Below are 16,025 nucleotides of genomic sequence, written 5' to 3' on the forward strand. Positions count from 1 at the left end.
TAGTCCAGAGGATGAAGGAAAGAGAGAGCCTGATTTGGGGGGGGGGGGCTTGGAGAGAGCAACGGGGAGTGGTCAGACAGGAGAGCTTTATAAACCAAGTAGTTTTGGAGATGACAGACTGTGTGCTCTATTTCTGAAGAGAAAGCATTGCAAAATAAAATGTTCAGATGGAGCATAAGGTCCCACAACTGTTTTTTTCCTTCTGGATTTCCAGAGTACATAAGGTTTAATGTCTGTGAGGTCGAGGGAGGCAAAAGACCCTGATTTATAACTGCTCTGTCTCTCTAGTGAGAGAAGCTCCTTGGCAAGTGTGCCCATTGATACCCCTCTTTCTCTTCCCACTCTTGTGTCCGTTGGTCCATCCCCCAGCACTCCATGATCTATTTCTTCCACCACTATGAGCTGCCGGCCATCCTCCAGCAGATTCGGATCCAGGAGATGCTTCTTCAGAACCAGCAGGTGGGCGCCCAGACCACCCTTCAGGACAACCTCAACAACAACACCACCACCATTGCCCCCACTGACCCAGCCAGCCGGCGGCCCCATCTGGACGGCAGCCCTGCTGGAGGAGGAGGTGACCCTTTGGCATCTGGGGAGGGCCATACAGCTACCATCGTGGCCACTGCCGCCTCCCTCGGCAGTGACTTGAACTGGGTGGCGGAGACAGCTGCTGTGATCACAGAAGCCTCATTCTTCTCGGACTTGAGCACCTCCCTCCTGGACGCAGGCACTGCTGAGGATGCTGTGCTTGGTGGAGGGCTGCAGGACGCAGCAGCCGCAGCTTCCAGCATGGTGACCCGGATACTGGTCAGCAGCGATCGGCCAGAGACTTCTGTGGGGTCTGTCACCATTGAGGTCACTTCCACAGCTACATTTCCCTTGACAAACCCCCCTCCTGTCGCTCAGGAGGTGCCTGTTGCTGCTGCTTCCCCCCTTCCGTCAGCAGGTGAGGACACCCGCCAGCCAGCTGAGGGCCCTGAAGGCTCAGCCAGCCAGGGTGAACCTCAAGGCAAAGAGCGCGCTGTGGGCTCTTGCTTACCGGGCTCTGCTTTAAGGAGGCCTCCGGGCCAGACCCCCGAAGAGGGACTTGGGGAGGCTGGCTCATGCCCAGTACCCCCGGACAGTACAGACACTGAGTACTACTGCCTCTCTTGAGCTCACATCATCCAAAGGATGTTGGACGGTTGTCCATCCTTCACATGCGCACCCATAATTCCTCTTAATTGAGAGGCAAAGCTGGAACGCAAGAATTTTCCCCTCTCAGCCCAGGAAAGAGAATGTGAATAAACAAGGGGATTGTGATTAGTGGATATTGGTCCCCTGCTCTGAATGAGGTATTCTGCTTTCTCTCCTTCTAGCCCAGGCTTGCTTGCCTCTTGCCCTGTTTTGGAGTACCAGGCCTCCCCCCCCCCCCCACTCACTATCCAGATGCAAGATCATGGAATCCCTTTGGTATCTCTTGGAGACTTTGACCCCATTGATTACTGGAACCTTTTTGTGGGGGCTGTAGACTTTTGGTTCTAGGACTTGAGGGGAATGGGAAGGGCAGGTGATATAGCAAACAGCAGTGGATGCAACAGGGAAGGGACGGGTAAGTGAACAAAGAAGGGGGAGGGAAGGAAGTCAGCCTACCAGTGGACTGGGTAGCAGAGTGAATCTCTGCACAATAACTCTTCTTTTTGTTTTTCACATCTGGGATTGTTTACTGGAATGGCTGTCTTCAGGTCATCTGATCTTTTAGTGCCAGAGTCTTGGAGAACAGCCTGTGCTGGGTTCTTTCTTTCGTTCTTTTTAAAAAAATTGATATGTGGAGTTTTGTTCAGAGGAAAATGTGAACAGGTATATTTTTTAGGGGGCTGTGATGGATTTTAAGTACTGTGACACATGATGGGGAAGAAGTGGCAGCTGGACGCCCCAGTGGGTGGGATGGCCATTGCATCCACCCAAGGCCCAGTGCTGCTTTCTAGTTATTCCCACTTCCATTCTGTGACATTATAAATGATTACAGCTGTGGAGGGGGAAGGTTGTCTTGGCTGCTCTGGTGCATTTCTCTCCACAGTTTTATCTCTGGGTAGGAAAAATGCCAGTGGCCATTGAGATGGATTTTGTTATATTGTGCAGGTCTTGCAAATCTAAGACCAACGGCGAGCTGGTAGGGAAGAGAGATGTTGACGTTGCCCTTAGCATAACTCCCGACTTTGGTCTGATGTAATACCCTTTGAAGTGAAGCATGAGGCTTAACAGGGTAGGCTAGATCAATGCAAGCAGATTGTCAGTTTCATTTTAGCTGTTTTACTAAGCTCTCTGGTGAGCATCAGCTTCCCCCCCCCAACAAACGCTAATCCCCCCAGACTAATTTATGCTGCATGGTGACCTTAAGGTCTTTCCCTCCCATTCTCCCAGTGCCTTGTCTTGTAAGTGGGATGCCTTCACTGGCGTTCTCAGATGGCTCTTTGCTGGATCCAAACCCCCCACCCTCCTTCCTGAGATGTGTGGAAGGGGCCAAACCCCTTGGAACTGGATGCCAGTGGCCGCTGCTCTTCCCTTCTTGAATTGGAGCTTACCAATAGATGGGGGGGGGGGCAGAAGTAGCACTGCAGCTGATGCTTAGTTGATCCCCAAACTGTGCAAGTTGAGTGCCTTTGTAGGCCCACAGAAATCCAGCAGGAGTGAGGACTAATGGGAAGGGTTGGTGGGGGAGGGTGCTCCAAGAGCAGAACTGCACATTTCCAGAATAAATTCTACCTACAATCTGCCAAATCTTGAATATAGACTCCAAATGAAGAGAGAAAAGGCAGCCAAGGTTTTTTTCTACTTTTTGGGAAGTGTCATGGGCTGCAACAGGTGCAACTGGCACCCATAGAGGGGGGCAGGATGGGAGTTGAGAGAGAATTGTTCTGGTGGAAACCATCTCAGAACTCCACCCTTGCTTAACTGCAGGCCTGGGCGCGTGGCCTTCCAGATCTTCTTCCATTTTTGATCAAGTAGGCAGAGGCCATCTCTTGCTTCTGTACTCAAAATAAACGCTCAAAGTAAAACCTTAGCTGGATTGACTATATTTTGGCTTGGGGACAGTAGCATGTGGCTCAGACATGGAAGAACAGCATCAGAGCACATCCACTCATGCTAGGACAGTGGAAAAAGGTAACAAGGTGTGTGCAATATGCCAGCAGAATCCTCAGCCCTGAGCTGCTGCCTTCCGCACCTTGGTACCTGAAGGTTGCTTGTGCATAGTGAAACCTCGATGGTTCAAGATTAGGATGGGGGCAGTGAAAAAACCAAACCACACAAGGAATGAAGAGTTCATTCTATTTAATGTACAAAATGTGTTTATATATATTACGTGTGTGTGTGTATTTATGTATACACACACTGTATCTTAACAGCATCACTGTGACTCCTTTTTATTTACACTACAGTTCCAGTAAAGCATATCTTTTTGAGGGTAGGGTGGGAAGACTTAAGTGGACAGACCATTCTCATGAATCTAGAATGACTGGCAGCACAAAGTTAAGCAATTCAGGGTGTGATTTTCCTCTTTTGCAGAAAGCTAAGTTCTCCACATAAATTTTTTCATCCTGTTTTCATCCAGTTAGAATGTTTGAAGAGCCCTGCTGGATCAGAGCCAAAACTGCTTGTTAATCTAGCATCCTGTTTCTGAGAGTGGCCAAATCAGATGCTTATAAGCAGGTCATGCTTCACCCCTCTCCCCGCTAACTGATATTCAAGGTAGACTGCCTTTAAACATAGAGATTACACATAGCATGCCTAATGAGCTCCCCAAGTCAGTGCTACTGTTTTTCTGTGCAATACAATCAGCCCAATCCCTTGACACCTGGCAAGAGGTCTAGAAGCATGATTGTCCTACCCAGATGAGCTCTAATCATATCTGTTTAAGACTGCATAATATTTCTGATCTTGGAAGGAACTAGCTGAGCTGATATTGGCCTGGCCTACCCTACCTTGAGGACCCCCTAGCCATTAGTTCTAATTCAAGACTGTCTTGTGGGAGAGGGGAATACCCCTCTTTACCCATCCTCCCATGCCATTTTCACTGGCAAGATCTTCCTGGAAGCTTCTGTTTGCCACCTGGGATGGGAAGAACGATACAGTGTTATAGGAAAATCTACTCTGTAAGGTGTGTCTCAAGGTTCCGGCAGCCATAAGGATTTGAACTCATGTCTGTTAGTTTTCTAATTGACTGCTTTCTTGCTAGGAGGAAAAAAAAGCAGACTTTAACAAAAAAAACTTGCAAGTCTATCATCTCTTACTCAGAGCAAAGTCCCATGGTAACCAATGGGACTTATTTACACATAAGTGTAAGTTACATACTTGCACGTAAGTGTGAGTTGCAGCCTTTGTAGAGGGGAATGAAATATGCTAGTTCCTCTGCTACCCTGAGACTAGAACTCAAGGACTGGTTGAGAAGGTGAAGAAAAGCGGGTAACGCCCTGTAGTATCAACAGACAGGAACCAGACACTTTTGAATGACAGAAATGAGTTTGAGCCATAGGCCAGGAGCTCTTCCGCTGGCAGGGACAAAACTGCAGCATTTTAACTGCACTGAAATGGTGTTAGCTGCCAGAGGGTTGGCGTGATAAAGAGAAAATCATTTCAGAAGCCCTCTATGCAGCCATTCCAAGGGCAGAAGCAAATTTGAGAGTGCTTCTCTGTAGCTAGATGGTGCCTGCTGCCTTCCCTTGCACAGTGGCTCTTTATTGCATAATGTTTTGCATCTGTTCGGATTCACTCATATTTGGGGCTGGAGGAGGAAATCCCTAAAGAGAATCTCAGAAATAGTGTGAGTTTACCTTCTAGAACTTCTCAGAAGAAACTGTTTTAGAGGCAGGAAGCTGTTAATTGCTCTGACTTAATTCATTAAAACAGCTTTTCATTAATTAGGCAATACATTTTTTAAAAAGTAAATAGGCTGATATGCATATTACAAAAACTTTTAATGACAGGTGCTATCTTAGATGAGGCATTTCTCCCTCACTGTCACCTAGGGAATGCTTCTAAGATGAGGCATACAGGAAGGAATGCCTCTTCTAAAATGGCATCTGTTGGAACACGCCTGCACCATCTCCACGCAAAGACAGCTCGCTTTGTTCTTCAGAGCTATCGTGCGTTGTCATATGGACAGGTAGGTAGATGTAATTTCATTTGGTTGACTAGTATTTTTTTGAACTGATAGTTGTAAAAAGCATACATATATATATATTTTAAGGTGCACACAGAATACAGCGTACGCAGTTGTTTGAGCCTTGACTTTTCTACCCTTAAGTTTTGTTTGCAATAAACAGCATGACAGTACATTACTATGCCTATCTAATCCCGAGTAGTTGCCACTCTTTTCAAGGAGGCTTACTCCCAAGGAGCTACCGGCAGTGGTAGGCAAAGAGCCTTAAACAGTCTTTTGAAACAAGACCAGGAGACATTCTGTCTAACCACAGTGGTTCCAAAATTATACATTATGGTCTCCACAGGGGCCATAATCTCATCCCTGAACACATTCACATTCATTTTCACATTAGAAAATAGGCAGTGTGGAGCTGCATCTTGGGCAATAATTAGTTTGAAAAAAAGAAAAATGGAGACAATGGCATTACAAATTAAAAAAAGTTCTGTGTGTTATATATATAAAAATCTTTTTTTCCTCTTCACATACCTTTAAATATATATGGGCTGGGAGCCAAAGCCACACTACTAGTCTTATGTGCCCAGAGGAGCTTTGGACCTGTATTGTGTCAAACCGTGGTCTTTGCTGCCCAGTGCCAAAGCACTCTTCTTGGATCAGAGAAGATCGCATTTGGGAGACAGCCAAGGATCCTGAGGCAGAAAGAAAAATGGCCACTTCCAAACTACACAGGGCTTGCTTAAGCTCTCGTCCCGTTTAATTGTCCTGGACACTTCTCTACAAGAAAATTTGTAATGCAATTAGAGAATCTATTTAGCTCCCCAGCCAAGCCCCTGAAAGCTTGTGGGGATGGTACACTTGGAGGCAGCTGGGCTCAAGACATCTTATCCTATCCTTTCATGTTAAATCTAGCAAGCATCAGTGCAGAATCTGGTCCACTAGGCCTTTACCTTTGGCTGGGTTATACTGTAGATGAGGCCCTGTCTAAAAAATCCCATTGTTGTCATTGTTCCTGCTTGTATTTTCCAGCTCTCCTGCATCACTTTTATAATTTTGCACTAAATTCTATGCCTCACAGATCCTAAGGGTTATCAAACTGGGCAGGAAGAAAACAGTTTTAAAATCTTTGTCTTCACTCGCCTCCAGTAGTATAGTGGTGGTATTTTTTATTGAGTTGGACTTTCCACTGAGATGTTGATTTTGAAAAATAAAAAAACCTGAGGTTTTGCCTCAGTATTTACAGGCTGAAGGCTGCTTCTTCCTCCTGCTGTCCAAGTCCCTGCTTAGGCATAAATTCAATAGTTGGCCTGGAGGAAGTTATAAGGAGATACAACATGTCGTTGTTCATCATCAGCCATCATTTGTGAATGACGCACACAAATTTAATAAGCAAATTTAATAGAGGGAGAACCTGGTCCTTTAAAGGTGCACATACTATTCATGAATGATGATCTACTTGAGTGAATTTTACTATTTAAATGCAAGTTATTTTTGTGCACCAATGTTAAAAACAAAATGGGGGGGGGGAATTGGCTTGCTGTTTGGCAGCCTTGATTGCCCCAGCTGGAAAATAAGACTAAGAGTAATGTGACTGCAGTGCAAAGAAATTAATAAACGTACAGAGTTGTTATGAAACTGTATCTGAGCCCCACACTACCTCTTCAGTGACAGCATTTTATTTTACAAAAAACAGGTATCTACCTGTTTATGTGCAAAGATCACCTTCACTGAGTAATTTCATTAAGCTAGATGTGCTAAACCTGAGCCATTACACAAATACTAAACTCTGCTAAACCTAAGCTACTAGACTGATCCAGCCTGCTAGTCCTAAATTGAGGTAAATTATGCTGTTGCTAATGAAGGCAACACTTTTCAGAAACTGATCTTGCCTAATCAAAGCAAAAGTACATTGCAAGTCTGCAGACGCGTGTGGCCTCTGGGACACCAAGTGCCTCTGGGAACTAAGTGCCAGGTAAGGCACAAGAGTTTAGCATCTGGGCGAGGAGAAGGCAAGGAGACCTCTGAGTTTTGGAGAAGGAGAGGAGGAGGAGCAGGAGCAGGAGGAGGAGGTAAGTGTACTCATTCTAACGCTTTGTCTTTCTAACTCCCTGTCTTCTAACCTTAACCTTACCTTTAAAGCAACCTTAAATCAAAATTGAAAGTTAGCACCTAAGGGAGGTACATAGGGCTACTCGTGAGTAAGAGCAGAGTCCTACTCGTGAGTAAGAGCAGAGTCCTACTCGTGAGTAAGTGCCCAAGGGTCAGGCATTTAAATCAAAATTGAAAGTTAGCTGCACCTAAGGTAGCACTTAATTGAAGGAAGGGAGGAGGATAAAGTGAAAAGCAGGTTTTCTACTTGTTTAAATTAAACCTATACTTAACCCAGGTTAAACCTAATCTAAGTTAGAACTTAACCTAAACAGGTCAGTAAATTGGGACACAGGATCTAGAGAGCAATAAATAATTAAACAAACCCAAATAAAAACTAGCTTGAGGTTACAAAAACAGTCCAGCCTAAGAGAACAGAACTAGGAGGGGAAGGGCCAATTCCCAACCCATTAAGAGCCCCATTAGGCTAATCCATGCAGTCCATTCAGGAGCCTGCAGAGTAGGTCACGCCCATCAGCAGCCATTTGCCTTCCTGAGCTTTTGTAAACTCACCTGGGAAGGCCAGCCCCCTTTCAATCAGGAAGGAAGGAGGGGGAGGAGCCAGCCAGGAGTATAAAGCTAGGCGGGCCATCGCGTGAGGCTCTCTGCAGACGCGTGTGGCCTCTGGGACACCAAGTGCCTCTGGGAACTAAGTGCCAGGTAAGGCACAAGAGTTTAGCATCTGGGCGAGGAGAAGGCAAGGAGACCTCTGAGTTTTGGAGAAGGAGAGGAGGAGGAGCAGGAGCAGGAGGAGGAGGTAAGTGTACTCATTCTAACGCTTTGTCTTTCTAACTCCCTGTCTTCTAACCTTAACCTTACCTTTAAAGCAACCTTAAATCAAAATTGAAAGTTAGCACCTAAGGGAGGTACATAGGGCTACTCGTGAGTAAGAGCAGAGTCCTACTCGTGAGTAAGAGCAGAGTCCTACTCGTGAGTAAGTGCCCAAGGGTCAGGCATTTAAATCAAAATTGAAAGTTAGCTGCACCTAAGGTAGCACTTAATCGAAGGAAGGGAGGATAAAGTGAAAAGCAGGTTTTCTACTTGTTTAAATTAAACCTATACTTAACCCAGGTTAAACCTAATCTAAGTTAGAACTTAACCTAAACAGGTCAGTAAATTGGGACACAGGATCTAGAGAGCAATAAATAATTAAACAAACCCAAATAAAAACTAGCTTGAGGTTACAAAAACAGTCCAGCCTAAGAGAACAGAACTAGGAGGGGAAGGGCCAATTCCCAACCCATTAAGAGCCCCATTAGGCTAATCCATGCAGTCCATTCAGGAGCCTGCAGAGTAGGTCACGCCCATCAGCAGCCATTTGCCTTCCTGAGCTTTTGTAAACTCACCTGGGAAGGCCAGCCCCCTTTCAATCAGGAAGGAAGGAGGGGGAGGAGCCAGCCAGGAGTATAAAGCTAGGCGGGCCATCGCGTGAGGCTCTCTGCAGACGCGTGTGGCCTCTGGGAACCCAGTGCCTCTGGGAACTAAGTGCCAGGTAAGGCACAAGAGTTTAGCATCTGGGCGAGTTCAGCAGCAGGGCGAGGAGGCCAGGGCCCCATACGCTGCCCTTCCTCTTCCCTAGAGAAAAGGGCTGCTATCCAGTGTACGGTTTTTAAAAGGACCCCTAAATAAAACAACAACAACAAAAAAGCTATGCAGTCAGACAGCCAGCAGCAGGGTGGGGGCTATCCAGTGTTCTGCATCGAGTGCCACATGTATGATTATATGCCTCTGGGGCATAAGTCATGGGTGTGTCCTCGATGCAAGGAGCTCCAGGCTCTCAGGGAATGCGTCCGCTCCCTTGAAGCCTTGGTGGCCGACCTGGAGAAGCGCAGGCAGCCAGAGGAGGACCGTGGGGAGACTTCTGGGGACGATCAGGCTTCGTCCCAACCTCAGGCGTGCAGCTCCTCGGCTGCCCGGGTGGGAAGTCTTGGGACTGGAGGACGTCATCCTGGAGAGGAGGGAAACAATCCCCTAGGGGGGATCCCTTCTCCAGGGGATGGGCCCATATCCGAGCGCACTCGGGATACTCCTCGGCGGGAGGGGGGTCGGGGGCTTCTTGTAGTGGGGGATTCGATTATTAGAAACATAGAGAGGGGGGTTTGCGACGGATGTGAGGACTGCATGGTGACTTGCCTGCCTGGTGCGAAGGTTGCGGACATCACTTCTCGTCTAGACAGGCTGGTAGACAGTGCTGGGGGAGAGGTAGCGGCTGTGGTGCATGTCGGCACCAACGACGTGGGCAAGTGTAGCTGGGAGGTCCTGGAGGCCAAATTTAGGCTTTTAGGCAGGAAGTTGAAAGCCAGGACCTCAAAGGTAGCGTTCTCTGAAGTGCTACCTGTTCCACGCGCAGGGCCAGCTAGGCAGGCGGAGATCAGGGGTCTCAATGCGTGGATGAGACGGTGGTGTAGGGAGGAGGGGTTTAGATTCGTTAGGCACTGGGGAACGTTTTGGGACAAGCGGGGCCTGTACAAGAGGGACGGGCTCCATTTGAACCAGAATGGAACCAGACTGCTGGCGCATAACATTAAAAAGGTGGCAGAGCAGCTTTTAAACTGATCCCTGGGGGGAGGCCGACAGGAGCCGAGGGGCATCCGGTTCGGGACTCCTCATCCCTATGGGACGAGGATGGGGAGGTTAGAGAACAACAAGACAAAGGCAGGGTAGGAGAAGAAATTGGGAAAGGTAGGGAGATGGGATGTGATAGACGGCTTGGCACAATGAGAGGATGCGGGGACAAAGGAGTGAATAAGCAGCCCATCCTGGGGCATTCCGTGTATAAATGCTTTTATGCGAATGCCCGAAGTCTACGAGCAAAGGTGGGAGAACTGGAATGTCTGGTGACAAGGGAAAATATTGACATAGTGGGCATAACGGAAACCTGGTGGAATGCGGAGAATCAGTGGGATACCGCAATCCCGGGCTATAAACTCTACAGGAGGGACAGGCAGGGGCGTGTTGGAGGTGGGGTGGCCCTTTATGTTAAGGAAGGGATAGAATCCAGCAAAGTAGAGATTGAAGGTGGGTCCGACTCCACCGTAGAATCTCTGTGGGTTAAATTACCAGGCTTGAGCAGCGATGTAATACTGGGGGTGTGCTATCGTCCTCCAGACCAGAAATCTGATGGGGACCTTGAAATGAGGAAACAGATCAGGGAGGTGACAAGGAAGGACAGGGTTGTAATCATGGGGGACTTCAATTATCCTCATATTGACTGGGTCAATTTGTGTTCTGGTCACGATAAGGAAACCGGATTTCTTGACGTGCTAAATGACTGTGGCTTAGATCAGCTAGTCACGGAGCCCACCAGAGGACAGGTGACTCTGGATTTAATTTTGTGCGGTACGCAGGACCTGGTTAGAGATGTAAACGTTACTGAGCCATTGGGGAACAGTGATCATGCTGCGATCCGTTTTGACGTGCACGTTGGGGGAAGAATACCAGGCAAATCTCTAACAAAAACCCTTGACTTCCGACGGGCGGACTTCCCTCAAATGAGGAGGCTGGTTAGAAGGAGGTTGAAAGGGAGGGTAAAAAGAGTCCAGTCTCTCCAGAATGCATGGAGGCTGCTTAAAACAACAGTAATAGAGGCCCAGCAGAGGTGTATACCGCAAAGAAAGAAGGGTTCCACTAAATCCAGGAGGGTGCCCGCATGGCTAACCAGCCAAGTTAGAGAGGCTGTGAAGGGCAAGGAAGCTTCCTTCCGTAAATGGAAGTCTTGCCCTAATGAAGAGAATAAAAAGGAACATAAACTGTGGCAAAAGAAATGTAAGAAGGTGATACTGGAGGCCAAGCGAGACTATGAGGAACGCATGGCCAGCAACATTAAGGGGAATAATAAAAGCTTCTTCAAATATGTTAGAAGCAGGAAACCCGCCAGAGAAGCGGTTGGCCCTCTGGATGGTGAGGGAGGGAAAGGGGAGATAAAAGGAGACTTAGAGATGGCAGAGAAATTAAATGAGTTCTTTGCATCTGTCTTCACGGCAGAAGACCTCGGGCAGATACCGCTACCCGAACGGCCTCTCCTAACCAAGGAGTTAAGTCAGATAGAGGTTAAAAGAGAAGATGTTTCAGACCTCATTGATAAATTAAAGATCAATAAGTCACCGGGCCCTGATGGCATACACCCAAGGGTTATTAAGGAATTGAAGAATGAAGTTGCAGATCTCTTGACTAAGGTATGCAACTTGTCCCTCAAAACGGCCACAGTGCCAGAAGATTGGAGGATAGCAAATGTCATGCCTATTTTTAAAAAGGGAAAGAGGGGGGACCCGGGAAACTATAGGCCGGTCAGCCTAACATCTATACTGGGTAAGATGGTGGAATGCCTCATCAAAGATAGGATCTCAAAACACATAGACGAACAGGCCTTGCTGAGGGAGAGTCAGCATGGCTTCTGTAAGGGTAAGTCTTGCCTCACCAACCTTATAGAATTCTTTGAAAAGGTCAACAGGCATGTGGATGCGGGAGAACCCGTGGACATTATATATCTGGACTTTCAGAAGGCGTTTGACACGGTCCCTCACCAAAGGCTACTGAAAAAACTCCACAGTCAGGGAATTAGAGGACAGGTCCTCTCGTGGATTGAGAACTGGTTGGAGGCCAGGAAGCAGAGAGTGGGTGTCAATGGGCAATTTTCACAATGGAGAGAGGTGAAAAGCGGTGTGCCCCAAGGATCTGTCCTGGGACCGGTGCTTTTCAACCTCTTCATAAATGACCTGGAGACAGGGTTGAGCAGTGAAGTGGCTAAGTTTGCAGACGACACCAAACTTTTCCGAGTGGTAAAGACCAGAAGTGATTGTGAGGAGCTCCAGAAGGATCTCTCCAGACTGGCAGAATGGGCAGCAAAATGGCAGATGCGCTTCAATGTAAGTAAATGTAAAGTCATGCACATTGGGGCAAAAAATCAAAACTTTAGATATAGGCTGATGGGTTCTGAGCTGTCTGTGACAGATCAGGAGAGAGATCTTGGGGTGGTGGTGGACAGGTCGATGAAAGTGTCGACCCAATGTGCGGTGGCAGTGAAGAAGGCCAATTCTATGCTTGGGATCATTAGGAAGGGTATTGAGAACAAAACGGCTAGTATTATAATGCCGTTGTACAAATCGATGGTAAGGCCACACCTGGAGTATTGTGTCCAGTTCTGGTCGCCGCATCTCAAAAAAGACATAGTGGAAATGGAAAAGGTGCAAAAGAGAGCGACTAAGATGATTACGGGGCTGGGGCACCTTCCTTATGAGGAAAGGCTACGGCGTTTGGGCCTCTTCAGCCTAGAAAAGAGACGCTTGAGGGGGGACATGATTGAGACATACAAAATTATGCAGGGGATGGACAGAGTGGATAGGGAGATGCTCTTTACACTCTCACATAATACCAGAACCAGGGGACATCCACTAAAATTGAGTGTTGGGCGGGTTAGGACAGACAAAAGAAAATATTTCTTTACTCAGCGCGTGGTCGGTCTGTGGAACTCCTTGCCACAGGATGTGGTGCTGGCGTCTAGCCTAGACGCCTTTAAAAGGGGATTGGACGAGTTTCTGGAGGAAAAATCCATTATGGGGTACAAGCCATGATATGTATGCGCAACCTCCTGATTTTAGGAATGGGTTAAGTCAGAATGCCAGATGTAGGGGAGAGCACCAGGATGAGGTCTCTTGTTATCTGGTGTGCTCCCTGGGGCATTTGGTGGGCCGCTGTGAGATACAGGAAGCTGGACTAGATGGGCCTATGGCCTGATCCAGTGGGGCTGTTCTTATGTTCTTATGTTCTTATGTTCTTATGTTAAGTCCATAACATTTCACACCTGGACAAGTTAATTAGGCTAAACTTAAGCTGCTACATCAAAGCTAAACTTTGATAACCTGTACAGCAGGTCAAAGTGCAGCTTTATACGAGTCCCTCTACACCCTCTACTTCAATTAAACTTTGCACAGCCTAAGCACCTAGATAGATCCAGGCTTTGCATCATAACGTTAAATAAACAAGCTCACAAAAGAAGCTGGTGGCTGATTTCCTGCTGCCAGCCTGGGGTAGAAGGAAAAGTGATCCATTCTCATTTTTTTCAGGCTGCTGAGATTGCCAATGGTTTCTAAAAACCAAACCATGTGACCCTATCCCTCTGGTTAGTGGTAAGCTTCGAAATGGGTTCCTCATAGTTGTTAATCCCCCTCAGGGAGGGAATGGTGGCCAAATGGCATTTTCCCCATTGACCCTCGGTACTGTCAATCACTTCTCATTTTGGGTGCCTCAAAATTGGTATTCAACCAGGAAATGAAACCCTGCCTGCTAGATTGGTGTACCTGTTTTAGAAAAAAAGCAATCGGAACAAAATGCGCAGTGCAATCCATCAATACGACCAGCCAGCAGTCATATTCAGACAAAGTTATCTGAGCCCAGCCCCCAATCGATAAAAGCCAGGCTGCAGAAATGCTCTGCAGCCTGGTCAGGAAAATAAAAATTGAAATATGAGACTGCCTTCTGCCAACTGAGACTCTTGGTTCATCTTGTCCAGGGTGGTCTATGACGACTGCCAGGCAGCAGTTCTGCAGGGCCTCGGACAGACAGAGGGATTTCTCAGCCCTGTTTCCTGAGATCGCTTTTACCTGGAGATGCCACAAGCGAACCTGGCACGACTGCATGCCAAGCAGATGCTCCTGCCACATTTGGACTGGAAAGAGGGGCCAGAGCTGGGGAAAGGAGGACACTTGCTGGTCTGCCCAAGCAACCACTCTCCATCTCAGAGGAGCCTGGCCAGGCACCACTGATCTCCTGCTTCCCTTTGTTTAGGCCACTGTTGCCTGTAGCGCCAGAGCGACGTCCAATCGCAGGTGTCAGAACGCAGTCTATCTTAGAGTTCTGCTCCAGTTTCTAAAGCTGAACCCTTCAGTGAGTTCTTGTCCGTTCCCCCCCTCCCCTGCCCAAGGCCTTCCTGCTCCATCACCTGTCCTCATTGCTCTCCTTGATCAGTGCTTTCAGGGCGGGGGGGAGCCGAGGGGCTTTGGGTGGTGGCCCAAGGGCCACCATGAGCTCACTCTTCCGCACCAGGGCGGCCCTCAGCTGCTCCCGCATATCCTCAATCTTGCTCTCCAGCTCCTTCAGTTCCTTCTCCTTGTCTTCCTTGCTGCCCTGCTGCGGGTCCTGGCCGTTCATGCAGTGCCAGACGGGGGCGTCCCGCTCATCTTCGGACAGCTCGTCAGGGGCATTCTCAATATTGAAGTGCACCCGCTTGTCCTCTTTCTTCAGTGCCGTTCGACGGAGGTTATTCCAGCCTGGCTGACTGGGGGCTGGGGGCTCCGGTGGTTCCTCTTGGCTCTTTTGAATGTTGCATCTTTGTGGGGGGGGGGAGGGGGGAACCAGAAAGGCACCGATCAGCTGAATCATTGAAATGCCTTGCCTTAAAAATCTCAGCATATGATTCAGAGTCCTTAGCACCCTCTGCTAAGAAACGCTATCAGTTTTTTACAAAGTTCATTTAAATGTATTTTAAACTTGTTTTTAGATGCCTCTCAGACCAATTTTCCAGTAGGTTCACAGTGGTTATGACAATGGGGTCAAAAAAGCACTTTTCAACCATTAATAAATAATAAAGAGAGGAGAAGATACAGGTGCAATTCTATAGGTGTTTATTCAGGAGTAAGTCCCACTGTATTCAATGGAGCTTACTCCCAGGAAACTGGTCATGAGGTTGCAGTCTAAATTGTGGTCAGAGATCTGTCATGTTTTCTGACATACTGAATGTGGCAGCCAGCGCACTTGTGTTCAATAACAGGTATTTTATTCTGGGATTTGCTTTTGAAGGCGATCGACTTCCTAAGAAAAAGGGTAGGTGCAACAACAGCTGAATTTACAGTGATATGATCCAGGCTTGACACCTTGGGAGAAACAGTCACCTTCAAAAGCTGAATAACTGGTAAAACTTTTTTTCTGTGTTTTTTTTTTCAAATTAAACAGGAGATCACTGGCATGCCCACCAGTGCAATATAAGGTTATTGAATGCCAGCACCCTGGATGCCACAGACATTCCAGTGCACTGGAAAAAAAACAAACCTTCACCCAAAATTGCACACCCTGACCTTCATAAGCAATCCATATGGTGCACATATTCAGCAGCCATACGATCCTAGCTTATATTGATTTTTTAAAATGAAAGTTCTAGTGCTCAACAGCATCAAAAAGCATAAGTTTAGAAGTATTTCTACAACACCCACTGAATTCGGGGGCAATGAGATGGATTTAAATGAGCTAAGGGGTGAAGCATCCGCACCTACATCATTCTTGGCCTCCCTTCCCCCTATCAGCTATGTGTACTCCACCTTAAAACAGAGTGAAGTTTTGCACACTTGCAAACCAAATTTTGTGCCAAGAACAACAGAACTCTGACCTGTGCAAACAGGCCAAGTATGCATCATTTATTTTGCATGATGTACTCTGCTTTTACAAGGCAGGAGGGCGGGGTCAAGAGAGATGCAGAGCCCCACCACCACTCTGATCCTGCCACCCCCTCCCCAACTCCATTTTTACTTCTGAGATTGTTGTTTGCAGGCAAGTCACAAAGTCTAGAAACCTGAGCTTTTCTTTAAAAAAAAAATAAATGAACGCAGGGTTTCTTTGGAATCTGAATTCTTTGCCCAGTAAAACTTATGGCCTTCCTCCTGTATCACTGTTATGATTCAGTGAAACAAGAGGAAGGCCATAAGCTTTACTGGGCACTGAATTCAGAAGCCCCTGACTTCAGTGGGTGTTA

General features: G+C 47.3%; 2 protein-coding genes across 5 annotated transcripts in view; one reads left to right on the forward strand and one right to left on the reverse strand.

Annotated features, from left to right (window-relative positions):
• TMEM259 (transmembrane protein 259) overlaps positions 1–6,777 on the forward strand; it is a 31,980-nt gene extending 25,203 nt beyond the window's left edge. For all 4 annotated transcript variants that reach the window (XM_066635143.1, XM_066635146.1, XM_066635144.1 and 1 more), the window contains one exon: positions 370–6,777. In XM_066635143.1, the coding sequence (XP_066491240.1) occupies positions 370–1,155 (786 nt within the window). In that variant the 3' untranslated portion in view covers positions 1,156–6,777. The remainder of the gene's footprint in view (positions 1–369) is intronic.
• Positions 6,778–13,030: 6,253 nt separating this feature from the next.
• GRIN3B (glutamate ionotropic receptor NMDA type subunit 3B) overlaps positions 13,031–16,025 on the reverse strand; it is a 30,880-nt gene continuing 27,885 nt past the window's right edge. Inside the window, exon 10 of the mRNA XM_066635618.1 lies at positions 13,031–14,609. Coding sequence (XP_066491715.1) covers positions 14,219–14,609 — 391 coding nt within the window. The 3' untranslated portion in view covers positions 13,031–14,218. The remainder of the gene's footprint in view (positions 14,610–16,025) is intronic.

The sequence above is a fragment of the Tiliqua scincoides genome, chromosome 8 (assembly GCF_035046505.1).
Source record: "Tiliqua scincoides isolate rTilSci1 chromosome 8, rTilSci1.hap2, whole genome shotgun sequence".
NCBI classification, from domain to species: domain Eukaryota; kingdom Metazoa; phylum Chordata; class Lepidosauria; order Squamata; family Scincidae; genus Tiliqua; species Tiliqua scincoides.